Raw genomic sequence first — 19,435 nt, forward strand, 5'->3', positions numbered from 1 at the left:
CAGAAGTGGCTCTCGAGATGCCTGCCATTTCTAATCCTTTATTAAATACTTATCACGTTAATAACATTGATGACATAGACTATGCCTATCCTGCTGATTTGTCGATGCCTGTTTAAAGACACGTTTGACTACAGAATCCCGATTCTCATTTGACTCAGTAAATTCGAAGAAACCCTCACGTCTAGCAACATATGCCACTTTATTTAAAAAAAAATGTTCATCCCTCCATGGACGTATATTTGGCTGGTGCTTTTTTTAGTGTATCTTTTTATGTCAATTGTTTTTGTGTTTTATTTTTTGCGTCTGATCGATGGACTCTATGTCGAGGAGAAAACATGCCTTCAGCATCTTAAAGGAACTTTGGCCCCCCTTTCCTCGTCCCATTCTGCACACAGACTGAAGAGAGACTTGAATTTTGTAAACATCACTGCTTGGCCGGTTCTTGATGGGATTGTGTGGGATGCAGTTAAATTTCAAATCCATGGTCCAACTGAAGTGGTTAATGTCCCTAATGTACTCAGAGTGAACATGGGGGATGTGGTGAAACAAAACATACGTTCTGATGATTGGGATGTTCAGGCCGTAGAATCTTTATTTTCTGATTTGCAATATTATGCTGCCTTTGATGCTGAAGATTTGTATTTAGAATCTGCTAATTATGGTGATTTATTTTGCTTTCAACATTTTGGTAGCCATTTCCAGCATAAAACAAGTTCCAGAAGGGCTACTGTAAATTACACACAGTGGGAACATTGCCCAGCACCATTACAAGGCAGCTCCAGTACATTTTTGAAAAAGTACACTTATTTTACAGACTTTAATCAATCAAGTCCTGAGTCCTTTTATTTTAGGATTACACAAAAGTCCATGTCTAAAGTTAGACTTACCGATACTAAATTGTTGTATTCGAAGTCCTTTCTAGACGGATTAGCTGCAGAGGGCTACGAGCTGTGGAAGGAAACCATTGACCTTAAATCGGTTTGGGGTTCTAAAAGTTGTCAGGTATAGGGCACTGAGGCTTTGCACCGTGCATGTCTCATCCCAAATCATATGTTGTTTTTAAATTCTACTATTTTTCAGACAACATGCTTTGGATTGGCTACTTCAAAAAAATTAAATACCCCTTCTATTCCTGATTTAGAAGAATATTCCGGTTGGGATAATTTCACACAGTATTCCATTAGAGAATTGCAAACGTTGCTGCGCCATTCATCCTTCAATGTATCCAGTTTGGATCCGAGGGGTTGGCTGATGTGGCACAGAAGCTCTGATTCTTGCCAACGTCGCTTTTTGGGTTTAACTAAAGGTTTTGCACGAGTCAGGCCTGATCCACGTTTTGAAACTGAGCATACTGTCACCTCTTACTCGGTTGGCAAATTATGTCAGAATTGGCTACAACATTCTACATTAGCTGCTGTTAAATTACATCTGTCCAAGCTGACTGATGATGTGGATTTCAATGATTTCATAAACGGCCTGGCTAATGGTAGATCTGAAAGATTGATTTATGCAATTTACAATGAAATCTGGAAAACTTCACAGGTTGAGGCTGCTAAGCGCCTAAGGGCAATAGATCAGGCTAATTTAGAAAAGGTGCTTGCAGTAGTCGATAACAGTATTTTTTTTTTTTTAACAGTATTAACATGCTTTCTTCCCGCATTTATACGTTGAATAATATTGTGTCTTCTGTTGTTGACATTGTACATGATGAGGTGTCTGTTTTGTACCATGGTCAAAATCAATTGCGTTCTATTATGCAGTTTGCATGGACCTTGCAGACACTTAAGGCTGGTCGTGTGCCTTGGAGTTAGATGAACGTTTCCTCTCTTTTTGCCCCTTTTAATTTAACTGACAAACAACGCATGCTTTCAATGCGTGATGCTTCATTTTCCATGTTACACATTGAGAGGTTAGAATCGTAACCGTTCTCTGTAGCAGAAGCTACTGCTGCAACGTGGCTTATCCACGATTTAATAACATTACCATTTGCCTTGTACAAGTTTACTAATTGTATGCGTTACATAGCTATAGGGAGGTATGAACCATTAGGGAACTCATTCCTCCACGAGGCGTGGTCTCTTCCATTCACTTATAGATGCTTGAAAGATGAGAAAGAAGTGTATCTTAATGGAGAAGAATGCACAGAGTCCCCTGACCATTCATTGATATGCAGGCACATCCAGTTACATGGTTCCTGTAATCAGGACTGCCCTAATTTAGCCTGTTTTTTAAAAGGGACTCCAGTTCCTGCAATAGTTCCCAAGTTCACTTTACTGGCGAATGGTAGCTATTTACTGTTGAATAACGAGGAGTGTTGCGGATTAATTAAGGGTGTCGCTTATGTGGTAACTATGTCAGAACGAGTCGTCTGTTGCAATAATGTTCTGTTTCCCCCTACGCATGGGAGTTCAACTGTATCCATCTGGCCGCGCATCCCAACCTTGAAAGCAGAGTTCAATGGTATGAGTAGAATAAGAGCCCTTTTGTCTCAAAAAGAAGTGGCCCTGAGTTCGGCCCGTGAAACATTCGTCCTTCACATGGCTAACATGCGCACAGAGGTGCAGGCCCTTTTAAATACTGATTTACCGTTACATTTCAGCGAGCTGGTTCATCAAATCTTTAATGCCTCCTCCACTTCTGGCCTGGCTCACTTTTTTAGTTAGCAGTGGTCTCGTGACTTCATTCGAGAAGATATTTGGAATCATGCCTAGCTTTTTCCATTCTATATTTTCAAGTCTGTTTGGTGGCTTCCCGGTTTTACTGACATTAACTTCAGGCGTTTTGGTGATATTTTGTTTTATTAAACATGGATGCCCGTCCTGCGCTGGAAGCCGCAGAGCCCCTCCTACTGCTGTTTCGCAACCGGATGCTTGATTACTATGGCACCCTGCCGCTTGCGGCTTTAAGCACGGCATTTGGATTATCGTTTCGATTTTCCTATTTCACATGTGTCCAGCCTGTTTTTCATTGCCTGAGCTGCGATTTCGAATGGGACCTTGATTTGTGTCTCTGCTTGACGGTGTCTCCTGACGTCGATTTTATTCATCTGATGAGCCCCGTAGTTGCTCACGAGTTGGTTTGCTCTGGCGAAAGGATTATGGCCTTGCCAGCGATGCATGGACTAATGGGTCATTGGGACATACTCGCAGCGTTGCATGAGTTCTTGGCACAAAGCGTTCTTGAAAACCCGCCGAGTTGTGCTCTGATGATGCTAGAGGATCCAGTGCTGGAGGAGCATGTATGTTCTTTTCCGCTGCTTAATTGGATGGCTGAACTGTTTTTGGATGATGACAGTGATTTCATATTGGAGGCTGTTGCTGCATATTTTGCGTTTACAGTCCTACCCACAGATGCCTCGGAAAATGTTTATTTTTTAGGCACTTACCCTTTTGTATTTTGTGATGGTGCCTTTTCCTTACGCTCAGTTCTTTTTATACGCCCCAGGCCTATTGACATTATCTTTGGGGCCTTGTGTTGAAACGTTTGGACCATTTATTTTGGCCACTATAGGCCATCATGTATGCCTTTTCAGATTAGCTTAGCTCATTATTATTGAACTTTGCTTTCATGTTATGCCCCTGTTCTGGTTTTACCTTGAATTGATTTTGTCCGTGCTCGGATCATTGGAGAGGGTGTCATATAGCTTTCTTTTCTATATACTGTGTTAAGTTAGCATGAGCTTATTAAATGTTTAAAAACCATTTTACCTTTCTGCCTCATTTTGCACATGACACATAATTGTTGTTTTAGCTTTCAACCCAGAAGAGCTTCGTGATTTACTTAAGAAATAATATGTTACTGCTCTGATATCAGTTTTGCTTGGTACACTGTCTGCACAGTGAGTGCTGAAGGCTGCAAGGATAACTAGACACGATGTTGTTGTGAGGTCTGATCTTCACACTTCCAAAGACATAACACACATGCTGCTGCCAAAATCTGGCTCTAGGTGGGTTTTATATTGTTGTGCTGAACACACACATAACACACTTGATGGTGCTTCGCATGCAGAGAGCTGGTGGAAGATGATGTGATCCTCTGCCACTGAGATTTTGAGGTATGGGCCCGCCCTGCTAAAACCCAAATGAGACCTTCATAGATATAAAATACTATTCTAAATAGGGAGGGTGTGAATAAGGGGTTGTTAATTCCTATTCATTTCAGCATCTTAGTATGCTGTCACCATTCGCCTTTTATGGACTAGTAACTATGCTGATAACTTTGTTGCTTATAATATGTTTGCTAGTATTGTACAAGATATTGCGTTTGAGAACCATGCATTAGTAAATAAATATTTCAAACATGCACGTTTCCTCATTTACTCCATGTTCTGGTTTGCAATGATTATATAACAAAAGAGTGTTCATGTGTTCCACGATACCTGAGGTAATCTAAGTTCATGTTCTGGTCTGTCTAAGCATTGGGAGTTTGTTATGACCAATGAGACACTGAAGATAGCTCGGAAAAGGTATTTTGGGTACTGATGTGAGTTTTGGGCCATCCTAATTCACCGAGGTTCCAGGTCTCTATGCACAGTTCTGTAGGAGAACGGAATTCCCGCTACAGTCCAACAGCATGACCAATTTGAATAGAGCTCTGTGTGCTTTTACTTGAGACCATTTGGAGGTGATGCAGGTAAAATTGACATGTGGTGTGCAAAGCCATTGAATTGGGACAAACAAGTAAATTTGTTTTTCGGAATGGTCACGTTGATGTATTCTGGATATTAGTATAGTTATAACTGTGCTAAGTCATTTAAAAATAAAATTACCTTTAATGTGTCTATCAAAATGCTTTGTTACAATGACCTCCTAAACCTGAAAGTTGATTGTTTACTGCATTTATGATTGCAGGGTATCTTTAACGCAGGCCCACTGATTTTCAAAGCCTTGTGTACTGTTCTAAGATAAAAATAGTTATTACGTTATGCCATACATATGTTTTAGGAATGGTATTGTCCTATTGAAGCATCCACAGCTGGGTCTCACCACATGTTCTGTCTTCTTTCAGGTGAGAATGTGGCCCTGGGTGGTAGAGCCACTCAGTCAAGCATTCTTGCTGGGGAATGGAGTCACCTAGGTTACCTGTCACATGCAATCAATGCCATAGATGGAAATCAGGATCCCGATTTTTACCATGGATCCTGCTCCCATACAGATTATCAACTTAATCCCTGGTGGAGGGTGGATTTACTGAAGCCACATAAAGTTCATTCCATTTCCATCACCAACAGAAATTCTCATTCTGAAAAGCTGAATGGAGCAGAAATTCTTATAGGAAATTCACTGTCAAACCAAGGAAATAACAATGCAAGGTAAGCTGTAAACTTTGTTCCCTTTCTTTTGCCATTTATAAATGACAGGCGCTTGTTTCGTTTCATCTGTGGCGTTTATTGTATTACAAGATTTACATCTCCAGTCCTACATGTGATCAGAGTAATGAATCTTCCATCTTGAAATGAAGAGTGCAAGCATTCAATTTCCTAAATACATCATTTAAATGAAAATTTTGAAAAATAAACTAGATTACGTGCAATCCTGTGACTCGATTTCCAGTCTGATCCCGTATGTTTCATTTGTTAGGCCGTATGTACAGGTTTATGAGCTATATCTTTCTTTTAAAGAGCTGAAATGAATAAAAGGCTTTGTCACTATAAATGTTACTTATTTAGAAATAAGGACGGTATCTCACAACTTTCAGTTTGTTTTAGTTATTTTCTGCCACCAGTTACTCATTTTCTTAATTTCATTGTGATCTGAAAAATGGTTTAGTCTTCCTTTATTTTTACTTTACTTAGTTTACTGTAGTATGTAATTATTTTTCTCTTCTTCCTTCTTCTTTTGTCCTCCCTGTCCTTGGGGAACGCTACTCAGGCGTCAATCTCGTTTCTAAATAAAAGCCCACCCCTCCGCATTGCTTTCATCAGCTGATTGTGACAGCAAGTGTTTGATGGTGGTCGCTGATTGCGCACACAGCAAACTCTTGACGTGGGCTTCCATTGTGGACATCATGGGGAACTATGCTCTCTGATTAGATATGACCTGGACTGCTTCCTGCAGCTTCCTTCAGGGTGTATGTTGTACATCTTTAGCACTTATGAGTTGTGTGCTGTTATACCTGATGTGAGTAAAGGAATTGATTCCTATTTCTAAGGTTCGATTTCTGTACGAAGATACTTTTGGAAAATAATCACTTAGTGTGTGATTTATTTGTGCTAAGTGTAAGATGGCTTTGATATTCCTGAGTCTACACTCCGCTCATCAGGAGTGTCAGGAGGTTGTAATTGTAAATCCAAAAAAAAAAACTCAACTGCCCCTGAGCTAACACGTGTTTCATCTTCCCTTAGACTTTGTCAAGGCAAAAGGCAAACAAACTCTGTCAGAATATCCTTCCGGTAGCGGGAAATCTCTCCTACCACTGTTACTAAAATCCACGCAGTGATATAGAATAGCACCACCTGCTTCCAATAAGGGGGTAGCACGTATTGAAACCAGGCCATATATTCCTTTATAAGAACTCTTGCGACACGCCTGGGAGCAGCAGGTGTAAAGGAGAGTCGGCTTCACATGACAACAAGGACTTATCAAGTTTCTAGTTCGGGTCTCTCCTCACGACATTCCTTGCCTTAAGTAAAGGAGAGGACGAGTTTATGATACGATTTGATTTTACAAAGACTCTACGATCGGGTTCTTGCCACACAACTATTTCTATTTTCTGTACACAAAGTTTACATACATCACCGTCTTGTTTGAAAGAATCATCCAGTATTTTATAAAGGAATACCTTTTGACTTTACTAATGTTCTCATCTGGTCAAAAAGTGAAACATGAAATGTGTGGATATCTGCTCTGGATGTTAGTACCTGTGATATTATTTTGTAAATTAAATATTGGAAAACTGTGAACAGACGTTGACCGGGACATTATAAATAACTGCCCCTGGAAAAGAATAAGGAGACTACAATATTAAAGGTCTGATTCCAATATCGCTGGGAAAGCCCTCAGTAAGACTCGGATCCAGAGGGCTTTCTGAGTGAGACGTGCTCCAGGAGTCTGAACGAGCGAGAACGATGCTGCTGTATGCTTAGGACTCGTTTCGCTCGGTCTCCCATTGAACTCTATGGGAGCCCATGTACAGGTGCGTGCACATTCTCCCATTGCAGAAACAGGGTGACTGGGGACAAACGTACACCCTGTAGCGGGCACCCCATGGTGCCCACCACATTGTGCATGCCTGGATCGGAGAGACCCATCGATACACCCCTGTTACAGATTTGGAGTGCCCCGGGTGAAGGGGGGCTTGCTAAGGCCCCTGAAGTACGCTTCTGACAGCCGTTTTGTCTCGCTGAGACTGAGGTGAAGTGGCAGTGCAGATCATGCATCGTACTCGATCGGTCAGAATCCGGCTCCTTTGCGCAGCATGTTTCGTCTACGTACAAGTCGTACAGACAGGTTTGGGTGCCAGAAATGATTTGGTTGGCGCGTACATGAACTTCGCATCGTACTTGGTCGTTAGGACCTATGTACGATTCTGTCGTAAACAAGGGCTATAAATCAGATCCGGTAAAGCCAAATGTGATTCAGAGGCCTTCCTAGCGAGATAGGAATCAACCCCTAAGAGTCCAATGTGGAATGATTTTGTGCACTGAATTAGAGTTCAATGCAGGTAGCTGAGTTTTAAACCCTCTGAACAACCTAGGCCAGAATAATACGTGGGGAATAGCGCATGAATAAGTGAGCCTTGGAAAGGAGAGCTGTATGCCATTATGAACTTGGAAACTTACCGGCAGCTCGGTTTATCTGTTTCACTTTCTCACCTTCAGAAGCTAGAACTTTTTGCTAATTTCTTGCCTTGTGTCACGTTAATGGTATATTCACTGCTAGAGGACTGTTATTTGGAAAGCAGCCGCTCAATAGTAGCACCAGCCAAGAATTTAATGACAAACGACGTGTAGACTCTTGAGTAAGGGACTCACATCTGAGCATACCCTGCCACACTTATGGAGGCCAAAAGCGGTACAAAAGGGGGTGGTAATGGACGGAGAATCTGAACCAATCAAACACTCACACCCAGTCAAAAGATCTGGGTTTAATCCATCACCGTTCTTTAGCCCACTCTGCCACCCCAGTTCAGACATGGCTTTATTCAAATCAGTCTGACCCTGTGCCTCATGGGAACAGTCCAGCCCGAACTGCCAAGCCATGCCGTCCCTGGACCGGAAACAAACAAACTTCACAGTTTATGGGTGCAGCTTTGCAAAGCGACATCGGTACCTTTCTGAAATCACGATTTGTTCTAGGAACAATAAACATTAATAAATAGTATTTTTTTATTTGCATGTTGAAATCTGTCTTTTAAATGTACAGCGAAAACGGTGTTAGTTATTTTATTTTTATTTTCTGCAGCATGGCGCCAGACGTGGGTCCCGTGCTCACTACGCCACTGGAGTCATGCTATCCTGGCTGATGATAGCTGATAGCCAGAAACCGGTCCTAGGATGCTTGATTCCGGTCCAGGGAAGACATGGCTTGGCAGTTCGGTCTGGACTGTTCCCATGAGGCACAGGGTCAGGACTGATTTGCATTTGGCCATGTCTGGACTGGGGTTGCTTGGTGAGCAAAATAACGATGGATTAAACCCAGATCTGCGACTGGGGGAGAATGTTTTGCCATTGTGCAACATTCTGTCAATCATCTTGTGTGTTTTGCTGTTCACCCTATGTGGGAAGGGTATGCCCAGACATGGGTCCCGTGCTCACTACACCACTGGAGTCAAGCTATCCTGGCTGATGATGGGTGATAGCCAGCAACCGGTCCTAGGATGCTTGATTCCGGTCAGGGAACACATGGCTTGGCAGTTTTGTCTGTACTGTTCCCATGAGGCACAGGGTCAGAACTGATTTGCATATGGCCTTGTCTGAACTTGGGTGGCTTGGTGAGCAAAATAACAATGGATTAAACCCAGATCTGTGACTGGGGGTGAATGTTTTGGCATTGTGCAACATTTTGTTAAGGTATCCCGGCTGATGATGGCTGAGAGCCAGAAACCGGTCCTAGGATGCTTGATTCCGGTCCAGGGAAGACATGGCTTGGCAGTTCAGTCTGGACTGTACCCATGAGGCAGAGGGTCAGGGCTGATTTGCATATGGCAATTTCTGAACTGGGGTGGCTTGGTGAGCAAAATAACAATGGATTAAACCCAGATCTGTGACTGGAGGTGAATGTGTTGTCATTGTGCAACATTCCGTCCATCATCTTGCGTATTTTGCTGGCGCCATGACAAAATTCTAGTTATTTTAAAATATTACCATAAGTGTTACTCCTCATTCGAATAAATCCTGTAGTAAAAACCAAAATAAAAACAAAGGAAAAGAACAACAACAGCCCAATGTACTCGTAGATAATTCAATCAAAATGAACGCAAGTGTGATTATAGCTGATATAAACAGTTTTAATCTTCATTTAAGCACATATATTTCATTGATATATATACACAACGTTATATTTACAATGAGGGAGTTACTGCCAAGTGGCGTGCGAGAGAAGTGATGAGATGAGTGCTCATCTGGAAAAAGGACCAAGAAGGTCTAGAAAAAAATTGAAGAAAAAGGGCACAATCACTTTGATCAAATGATAACTCTAAGGTTTAACAATCCTTAGTGACTGTAGCGGGCCTGACCCAAAATGTTCATAGTTTTTGGGGTAGGCCCGCTAAAGTCACTAAGGATAGGCGAGGAATGGAGGCCCTTTCTGTAGCAGTGTTTCTTACCTGAATTAAAGCGTTAACCATTTCACTTGTGTCCAGCTCCACTTTACAAGTGGCGACGAGTGAAACACTGGTGGGATTCACGCGTATCTACAAATTCATAGCAAACGGGATGTATGAGTTTCACTTAAGGTTTCCATCTTGAAACTAGAATTGGATCAGTTGCAATGTAGGCATTCCCAGAGGTAAGGTATGTTTTCCTATGACAATATAACATGGAAGAGGGGAGTACAACAATAGTGATGTATTCACACTTGAGGAGCGATAGCAAAACTCTCGCTAATTGCGATTTATACACGATCCTAAGATGTGCTCTGAAGAAGACTTAAGCATGTTAACCCTTTGCATGCTGATGACGGAACCGCTCCGTCATCAGCTGCGGGTGCGCTGTGCTGATGACGGAGCGGTTCCGTCATGGCCCAGCCGCCGCGCCTGCGCGGCGCTGATTTCGCGCCTGCGCGGGCGTTCTAAAGAGCGGGGCGGGTCATGACGGAACCGCTCCGTCACCAGCATAGCTCAACCGCGGCTGGTGACGGAGCGGTTCTGTCACCAGCATGCGGCCGCCGCGCGGCCGCCCCGCCCCTTTAGCACTGCGGCGGAATAGCCGCCGCAGCGAAGGGGTTAAATATGGGAGGCGGATTGATACTTAAATAACTTAACAACAATAAAAAGTGTTAAGCACTTATATGCCTGCAAACACATGAGGTACCCAGATGCTTCTCTCACTATTTTGCCAAATACAAATCTACTCACTGTGTGGTTCTAGACAAATAACAGCATCCTTTCACTTTACCAAAAAACATTTACTAGCCTGGAATAAGTGAGATGACTGCACACATCCCACGGAGCAGATCTACAAGAAAGTGCAGCAGTGCTGCACGGCAAACCCTTTAGCTGCACCATGCTACGGCACTTTCAGGGCACAGGAATCCGATATATTACAATGATATTTCGCATTCCTGTGCTCCCCCTGCGTTAGTGCAGAAACAGCTGCCATCCGTCGGCACAGGCACCCTTGTACCATGGTGCAAGGATGCCTGCGCCATTGGGAGATTGCTTTTCTGAATGAAGGGTCCCATTCCTGCACAAAAGCAATCACTGCACACGTTTTCCTATTTCAAAGCGTGCTGTAGAATTCAGCACACTTTGAAAGAGGAAAAAATGAGGACAAATGAAAACATTTCTTCTCGTTTCTCTGGCCTACGCCACCCCTATGGTGACGCAGCAAACTGACACATTTCCAGTTTTACGATTTCTCGTAAATCTGAAAATGCATCAGTAGAAATGGGTGTTGCATGAGAACACCCACAGCAACACCCATGTCATGCTCTTAACACGGAAAATGCTGTGTGAACAAGGGCGATATTTACAAGCACAGGTTAAGTCACTCAAGGTGACCTTACCTGTGCTTGTAAATATCCCTTAGCACCCTGGGCCACCGGTGCGTCAGGCAAAGTGATGCACTGGCAGTGCAAGGGGCTTGTAAATCTCTCAAAGTGATTCTAGACACTCAACAATACTACCTGGATTTTACCCGGAAAAACACATTAATCGTATTAAAAACAAAAACCCCACATAAAACTCCTCACAAATTACTACTTTACCTTTCAAATTGATTTGTAGATTAAGAAGAATGTCAGTAACACACCAGATTTACTTATATAGAATCTCTGTACTGCACTACTCAGCAAAACCCCAAAAATTGCAAAATTTCCCTCTCATTCTGCACACATATAGATGTAAATATCAAATCATATTGCTTCCCACATTAATTCAAAAGCTAACATACATTTCCATTGGTTACACATTTCAACCCTTTCCAATTGACATAAGTTTGAACCCTACCCCCAATCCGCTTACTGCTTGTTACTATGGTAACATTACATGGAACACTCAACTGACCCACTAATTTCTACTCTCCCTGGAAGCCCATACCCCGGGGCTCATATATAACATTGGGGACCGTGGGGGTAGACCCAATAACCCCACGGTCCCTGCCGGCTCCCCACGTCCTTCGGGAGCCGGCATTTCTTTTCCACATGGGGAGCTGCTAACATGCAGCTCCCATGTGGAAAAGCAATCTGGTTTGCATTTTGAAACAGACAACAGGTTTCCCTGCTCTCTCCTTCAAAATCCAAACAAAGTTTGTAATGACAGAGGAGAGCCTCGGCTCCCACCCTACCATAGCAAACAGCAGTGGTGGTCCCTGGGACTGGAGGGGTCTTTGAGCCCCCTCAACCATTTTTGAAAAAGCCCAAGGGGGTAGCATGCCTTTGAGCCCAACCACCCATCTATTTTGCTGGTGGGGTGGCGGTTGAGCACCCCCACCACCCAGTGATGTTTTAGCCCCGAAGAGTGGTGATCCCCAGAGCAAAGGAGGCCCTAGGGACCCCATAAAATGTAAAACTTTTGCCCACGGGATATGTTCCCCCGGTAGCTAATTATTAAAGCCTGTGCTTCCTTTTCTTTTGTTTGTTTAAGGCATGATTATTTGAATGGTACGAAATGTTTTGCATTATTATTAACTTTTCATTCATATTTTTTTTCACGAACGAAAGTAGCGCTCTGGGTGCGCTTTCCGGTGAGCTTACCGGTGAGCTTACCGGAAAGCTTACCGGAGCGCGCACCCAGAGCGCAAAAGGAAAAAAATGATATAAAAAAACTCAAAAATGAATACTTACACCAAAGAGAATATTGTAAAAAAAAACATAGGTTAGAAACTCGATATAGTAAGGATTTAGCATTCAAAAAACCTATGAAATTCACTGAAAAAACTATAGGTTTCACACCAGTTATAGTTAGGAATTAGCATTTAAAAAACCTATTAAATTCACTGAAAAAACCATCAGTGATGTCATGAGTGATGTCACTGACCATGTCATGAGTGATGTAATATGTGACGTCATCAGCAGTGCATTGCAGGCGCGCAAGTTATAGTGAGTCCAACGAACTATAACGTGGGAATTTCAATGGTTTTATGTCAGTAAAATTTCCAGGTAACTATAACTGGTGTGAAACCTATGGTTTTTTCAGTGAATATATATAGTCCCCCCTCTCCCAGCCGGGAAGGAAGGAAGCAGCACTCGTGGGGTGGTTTTAATCACAAGAATCGATTTATTTTCTAATTAACACAGACGCGTTTCGGGAAACCCCTTTCTCAATGTATTCACAGCAGTGAAACACAGAAGATTATTTTTAAAGGGACCCAACACGTAGAGGACTAGGGGATAGAGAGGTAGGACTGCTCACCGACACACATCGGTGAGCGCCATCTTACAGAGTGCAAAAATACAATGTATTTACAGTTAGAAATAGTTATATTTTAAATATACATTCACTTAAAGTCTAAAACTCTCATTAAATCAATAACAAAAATATTCATGATTAGACATTTGATTAATTATTGCACAGCCTGTTTAACAGTAGATCGTGCCGTGGATCGGCATGGGCGGCTCCAACATGAACCGCCAGTGGTACCTCATAATTTCGCCGTTTATCGGCTCTTCCCTTAGTCATGAAGATAGTTGGCAGCTAGAAGGGGAAAATATTGTACAGTATGGTCCAAAGAAAGAAAGTTGCAAGGTTCATTTTCCTAAGTGCACAGCAAGCTCCTCACCACTATTAAGGCCTTTGGGAGTCTTTGTCTGGAGATCAATTATAAATCTCGACTCCAGCCGTCTAAGTTTGGTCAGTCTATCACCCCCTCTCTCATGGTCAGGCACATGATCAATGCCAAAGTATTGCAGGGCGTCTCTATCACCGTTATGTTTTATAGCGTAATGTCTAGCTACCGGTGATATCATATCCTTATTCGCTATAGCCCGCGTATGTTCCAAAATTCTAAGCTTGACACCGTTTACCGTGCTCCCGATGTATTTGAGATTGCACGGACAGATCAAGCAATAGACAACATATGGAGTTTGACAGGTGATAAATTTGGATATTTTTCTGCGCTCTTGCAATCCTGGCACCTCATAGCCTAACACCCTCTTACTAAAAGCTCAAGCCTTGCACTTCCCGCACGGGAAGAATCCACTCATATCTTTTAAGGTTAAATCTTTCTTTTTAGGGATATCAAGATGTCTGTGTACCAATAGGTCCTTAATAGATCTAGCCTTCTTAACCACATCCGCGCTAGTGGAATTCTGGAGCTATGCTGAGATATTTAAAAACCCATGTTACATGACGAGCTGGGCTCGTCATCAGTGTGCGAGGAGGCTACACCATGACGAGCCCAGCTCGTCATGACCCTGGAAGGGGTTAAAGGTAATTAGAGGGCTTGGGGGAATGTCTTGTCCAATAATAGGATCAGTTTTCAAGACATGCCAGTTTTTTCAAAAAACTGGCATCCTCGGAAAATGATGTGATTAGACGGAACTTTCCTTCGTCCTTGCTTTGTTTTGCTGCTTCTCTGGCATTAATCAATAGTTGGTGACGTGGAATTTTAGACACTTTATTGAGAGTCCAAGTTAAAAGGGCACTGTCGTACCCCCTCGATTTGAATCTCTCAATACTTTCTGCAGCACATCTCATGAAATCCTGATCTTGGGAACAGTTGCGCTTAAGGTGCAGCAGCTCCCCATAAGGGATACTTTTCTTCAGGGAAACTGGGTGTCCGCTGTCAGCATGTAATGTGCTGTTACCAGTGGTAGGTTTTCTATACAATGATGTAGTCACCTCGTTTCCCTTAATCTCTATTCTTAGGTCAAGGTAGCTCACTGCCACTGAGCTAACTTCGCCCGTGAAGCGGAGGTTTAGATTGTTGTCATTTAGATGTTTAATATAGTCCCTGGCACTTTCCAATGAACCCTCCCAGACCATGAAAAGGTCATTGATATACCTGTGCCAGTAGACTATATGGTTGGACCATACTTGGTTACCATCGGACCAGGCCACCTGCTCCTCCCACCAGCCTACGAATAAATTTGCATAGCTGGGGGCGAAGCAGGTGCCCATCGCAGTCCCGGAGACCTGTCTGTACATCGTGCCTTCAAATAGAAAGATGTTGTTTAATAGGCAGAACTCTGTCATTTCAAGGAGCATGGTACTGTGCCCGGCAAATTTCAACTGTCTTTTTTTCATATAGTACTCAACTGCCCTTAAACCCTGAGTATGTTCAATGCATGTGTATAGGCTCGTGATGTCCATCACAATTAAGATGTATGAGTCATTCCATTTCAATTTCTCCAACTTCATAATAAAATCCTTAGTGCCCCTGATATAGGATTTTAGAGTAGCTACAGCCTCGAATAGAAAGTGATCAATGAAAATTGACAAGTTCTCAGTGAGACTGCCCATTGACGATACTATTGGTCGTCCAGGTGGTGTCTTGGCATCCTTGTGAATTTTGGGCAGTTGATAAAATGTTGGTATAATAGGATGATTAGATCTTAAAAATAAAAACTCATCAGTATCCAACATTTTTTTATTGTGCCATTTAAGGATCAATTTGCCATATTCCTCGATACTTTCTTGGTATTTTTTCTGAGTCGTACGTTCATAGTGATTGTTGTTGGTAAGTTGTTTATTCGCCTCACCCACATATTGCTCCCTAGTTAGCAACATGACATTGCCGCCTTTATCAGGGTTTAAAAATTATGTTCGGTTCCTCCTAGAGTCTTAGGACCCGTACCCTCCAGATATGCCCCCGCCGCCCAACTACCCTAGACATGCAAGATCCCCACATTTGAAATCACCAGAGATTCAGGTGGGGTTAAAAAGGCCATGTTTATTCACCACATTGTATAAACATGACAAGCAATAACATGCATATTTAAAATCACAAGTTATAACATAACTACATTTATGAGCATATCAGCTCCATCACCTTCCCAACCCTAAGGGAGGAACACCATCTGGTTCGCATCTCGCAACTGGGTATCCTACGCCAAGTGCCGTGCACCTGCCCCTTAGAGTGGTGGGTCCCGCCCTTCTATCCTTGTCCGCCATTACCGGGGCCCACCTCTCGACCACCAGAATGCCCAGGGTCGCCCGGTGGGCTCGAAATCTGTCGCTTTAGCCTCCCCAGCCGGTGTTCACTTCCTCCCAATGGAGAGCTTGCCATATCCCCCCTCAGAGCTGGCCTATGGAGCCCGGCAAGCAGGCTCCCATCCATCTTGTTTAGCCACTATTTACTGATCGCAGGTCTCTTCTCCGCCACAAGGGTGGCCAAGGCCCACAGGTCTGACACCCTCCCCACCTGCGTTCAGAATGAATGACCAAAGTTCTCGGATAAAAGTATCAGTTCCATAGTCCGACAAATGCACCCCATCCTGGTGGTACATTGCTTCTCCAGAAATCATCTGGTGCTGGAGGTAGCGCAAGCAGCCCTTCACTGAGCACAACCTTGCTAGTACGCTGTTCAATCGCCTCACCGAGACGTTCAAAGATCTAGGACGCACTCCTGGGCCCCATGCCCTGCATGATATCATGCCAGACCAGACTATTTTTGTCGATGGGAACTCATGCCCCAGCCAGGCAAACTCTGCTAGTAGGGCTTCCTTGACAGCCAAGCGCCCTCTGTTGACCATTTGCCACCCAAATGTAGAATAATCCAATCCGGCGATTTGTGCTCTCGTGCCCTGAGCTCCTCGATGATCCGCCTCAAGTGTTGGATACGCATTCCTCCAACGCCGTGCCAAACGAATTCGGTCTCGCCCAATGCGGCTGGTTTCACCACCTCTCTTCGCTGCAAGTGCACCGCCGCGCGACGCACGAAAGAGTGCCCGAGTACCCCATACTACGGAAGCGGGCATACTAATCAGAAAGGAGAGAGATTAAGCCGTTAGACACTGCACACATATGTTTTTACAACAATTCAGGCTTCATATATCGCTTATAGCAGTCCGAGGTCCAGCGACCTACACCTTTTACCACATTGGGGGCGAGACCGGCCCCTGCCGCCAAAGTTGCGGCGCCAATCCTAAAGGAATGAGAAGAATAGCCCACTGCTCCCAGACCCAGGTTCCCCAAGGCCAACCCAAATACTGCTTTAAATTGGTATTGAGACAGGCAATCCCGGTTTTCATGGACGAAGAGAGCCGACCCCCCCCTGCTGGGCGTTGGGCCAAGTACGCCTGCATACGGGATACGGGGCAGGCTGCTATCCCTGGGGCTGGCAGCAAACGGATGGTGACCCCCCTTCCTGTTTGGTCTGTCTTGGAACGTCCCAACCGCAGTACTAGGCCCCCCGAGGAAAGGGAGATATCCTTGAACTGCAACCCTCCCCCATAGTCTACCTTGGAGGCTCCAACTATCTCACCCAGGCAAAAGGCCCCGTAAAAGGCTAGGCAGAATGCCGCCCACAGCATGATTCCCTCGAACGGTGACTGGCAAATAACAGGCAGTACCCCCAAAATATCAATCAAGGTCGGGAGATCCAGAGGCCTACAACAGTCCCGCCGTGGCCCATCCAATCATGCCCAACCCACTAAGGCCTTCCTGATCAAGAATGAAGCCCCAGGGTCCCGCTCCCCTGCCAGTTTAGCGAAGAAGCCTATCGCTGCCAAGGAGGCCCTAGCATAGGACACTGATTTGCCCTGATCCTGCAGAACCTGTAAGAAGGCATACATTGTTTCAGTTGAGAAGATCCTAGCCCCTCCGGCTTGTTCCATAAATGATCTGTAAACATTAAACTGTGACTGATAGGCACGTTTGGTGCGGTCACACAGAGCGGCATCTACCAGCCCCGCTAAAGCGGGGCTCCAATTTTCCACAGTGACGTAGGGAACGTCGTCATGCGCTCTCCCGCCTGCGGGTGGAACCTCTGGAAGTGATGCAACTTGGAACGAGACAAAGCATCAGCAGCATGGTTATCAACACCAGGTATATGCGCAGCTTTAAAGGTCAAATTCAATTTCAAGCATGCCAACACCAACAACTTCAGCAACCTCAGCACATGTGGGCAAGTCGCCCCTTGCCGATTGATAACCTGAACCACTGCCATGTTATCCGACCAGAAGGTCACGACCCTGTCCCTGAAGCGCTCCGCCCAAACCGTAACTGCCACCCAGATGGGAAAAAGCTCTAGAAAGGCTAAATTCTTAGTCAAGCCTGCTCTGTGCCACTCCGCTGGCCAAACCGCCCCACACCAGGCAAGGCCCAAGATGGCCCCAAAACCAACACTTCCAGCTGAATCGGTGTATAATCCTAGCTCCACACTGGACACCGGCGGCGCGGGCCATACTACCCGCCCGTTGAAATCTGCCAGGACATCTCGCCACACCTTGACGTCCTCCTTCACCCCTGCTTTTAACCTCACCCGGTGATGCTTCTGGGTAAGACCCACCATTGCTCTGGCTATAGACCTCGAGAAAGGGCGTCCCATGGGAATGATACGCAAAGCAAAGTTTAGCTGACCCACAAGAACTTGTAACTGATGCAACGTCACCTTTGGACACGCCAATGCTACCTCAATGGCTAGGGAAAAGGCCTTTACTTTATCCATTGGCAATCTACATTCCCCCGCTACTGTGTCAATTTCGATGCCCAGGAAGGTCATGCACGTGTCGGGGCCGACTGTCTTGCTCGGTGCCAGCGGCATCCCAAAATCCTTTAGCATAGCCACCAGCTGACTTAGTGCCAACGCCCAGGCATCCGACAATGCGGGACCCATCACCATGAAATCATCTAAGTAATGCACCACATCTGTACATCCTGACTTTTGCGAAAACACCCATTGCAGCATGGAGCTAAAGGTCTCAAAATACTTGCAAGAGACCGCACAACCCATAGGCATACATCTGTCGTAATAAAATTGCTGTTGGACCTGAAAGCCTAGCAAATGGTAATCCTCAGGGTGTACTGGTAACAAGCAGAATGCTGACTCAATGTCGGTTTTCGCTAACAACGCCCCACGGCCTAGCTCCCTCACTTTCTGAACCGCGGCATCGAAGGACGAGTATGTCACTGAGCATACTGCCGGGTTGATGGCATCGTTTACCGATGCACTCTTCGGTGCAGATAAGTTATGGATCATTCTGAACTGTCCCGGCTCCTTCTTGGGCACTACTCCCAGAGGGGAGTACACATAGTTCTCCCAGGGAAGAGCCGGGAACGGGCCTGCTACTCGGCCTAAGGCCCGCTCTTTTCCACCTTTGTGGCCACTACTGAGGGATGGGTTCTTGCTGAAACTTGGTTCCTACACTGAGTAATAGGGGGAACATGCGATGCTGGGATACAGAAACCACTGGAAAAACCCTCGAACAACATCCTAGCAGCTGCCCTATCTGGATACCTGTCCAACCAAAAGATCAGCTTCTCGATATCAACAGGAGTAGGCAGTTTAGACTTGGGGAGGCTTGATATCCTTAGAGGCATTACCCCCCCGTTCCTTGGATTTCTTGTTGCACTTTGGTTCGGGATGGGATGGGTGACCGCAGTAGGCGCATGCGTGTTTAAACTTGCACTGCCCGGGGGGCCATGTGCACCCTTTGCCATTGAATGCCCAGCATGTACCTTTCTTCTCGCCTGGCCCTCCCTGGAAAGTCCGACAGGGCTGCCTAGCCGGGTGTTCCCTAGTGCTCACGCTCTCCAACCAGGCATTGCCCTCAACCTGATCCCAACAAATGGAGGGGTTTTCTTCCTTCGCCCAGCGAAACTCCCTATCATATGTCAACCAGGCTGAACCACCATGCGTGGAGTGAGCCTTCACGATCTTATTGGTATAAAACAG

At 44.8% G+C, this 19,435-nt stretch overlaps 1 protein-coding gene across 1 annotated transcript in view; it reads left to right on the forward strand.

Moving 5' to 3' along the window:
• LOC147709537 (fucolectin-like) overlaps positions 1-19,435 on the forward strand; it is a 220,367-nt gene that overhangs the window by 85,254 nt on the left and 115,678 nt on the right. The window contains exon 3 of the mRNA XM_086928077.1: positions 5,008-5,311. Coding sequence (XP_086784203.1) covers positions 5,008-5,311 — 304 coding nt within the window. The remainder of the gene's footprint in view (positions 1-5,007; positions 5,312-19,435) is intronic.

The sequence above is a fragment of the Lissotriton vulgaris genome, chromosome 6 (assembly GCF_964263255.1).
Source record: "Lissotriton vulgaris chromosome 6, aLisVul1.2, whole genome shotgun sequence".
In the NCBI taxonomy this organism is placed as follows: Eukaryota; Metazoa; Chordata; class Amphibia; order Caudata; family Salamandridae; genus Lissotriton; species Lissotriton vulgaris.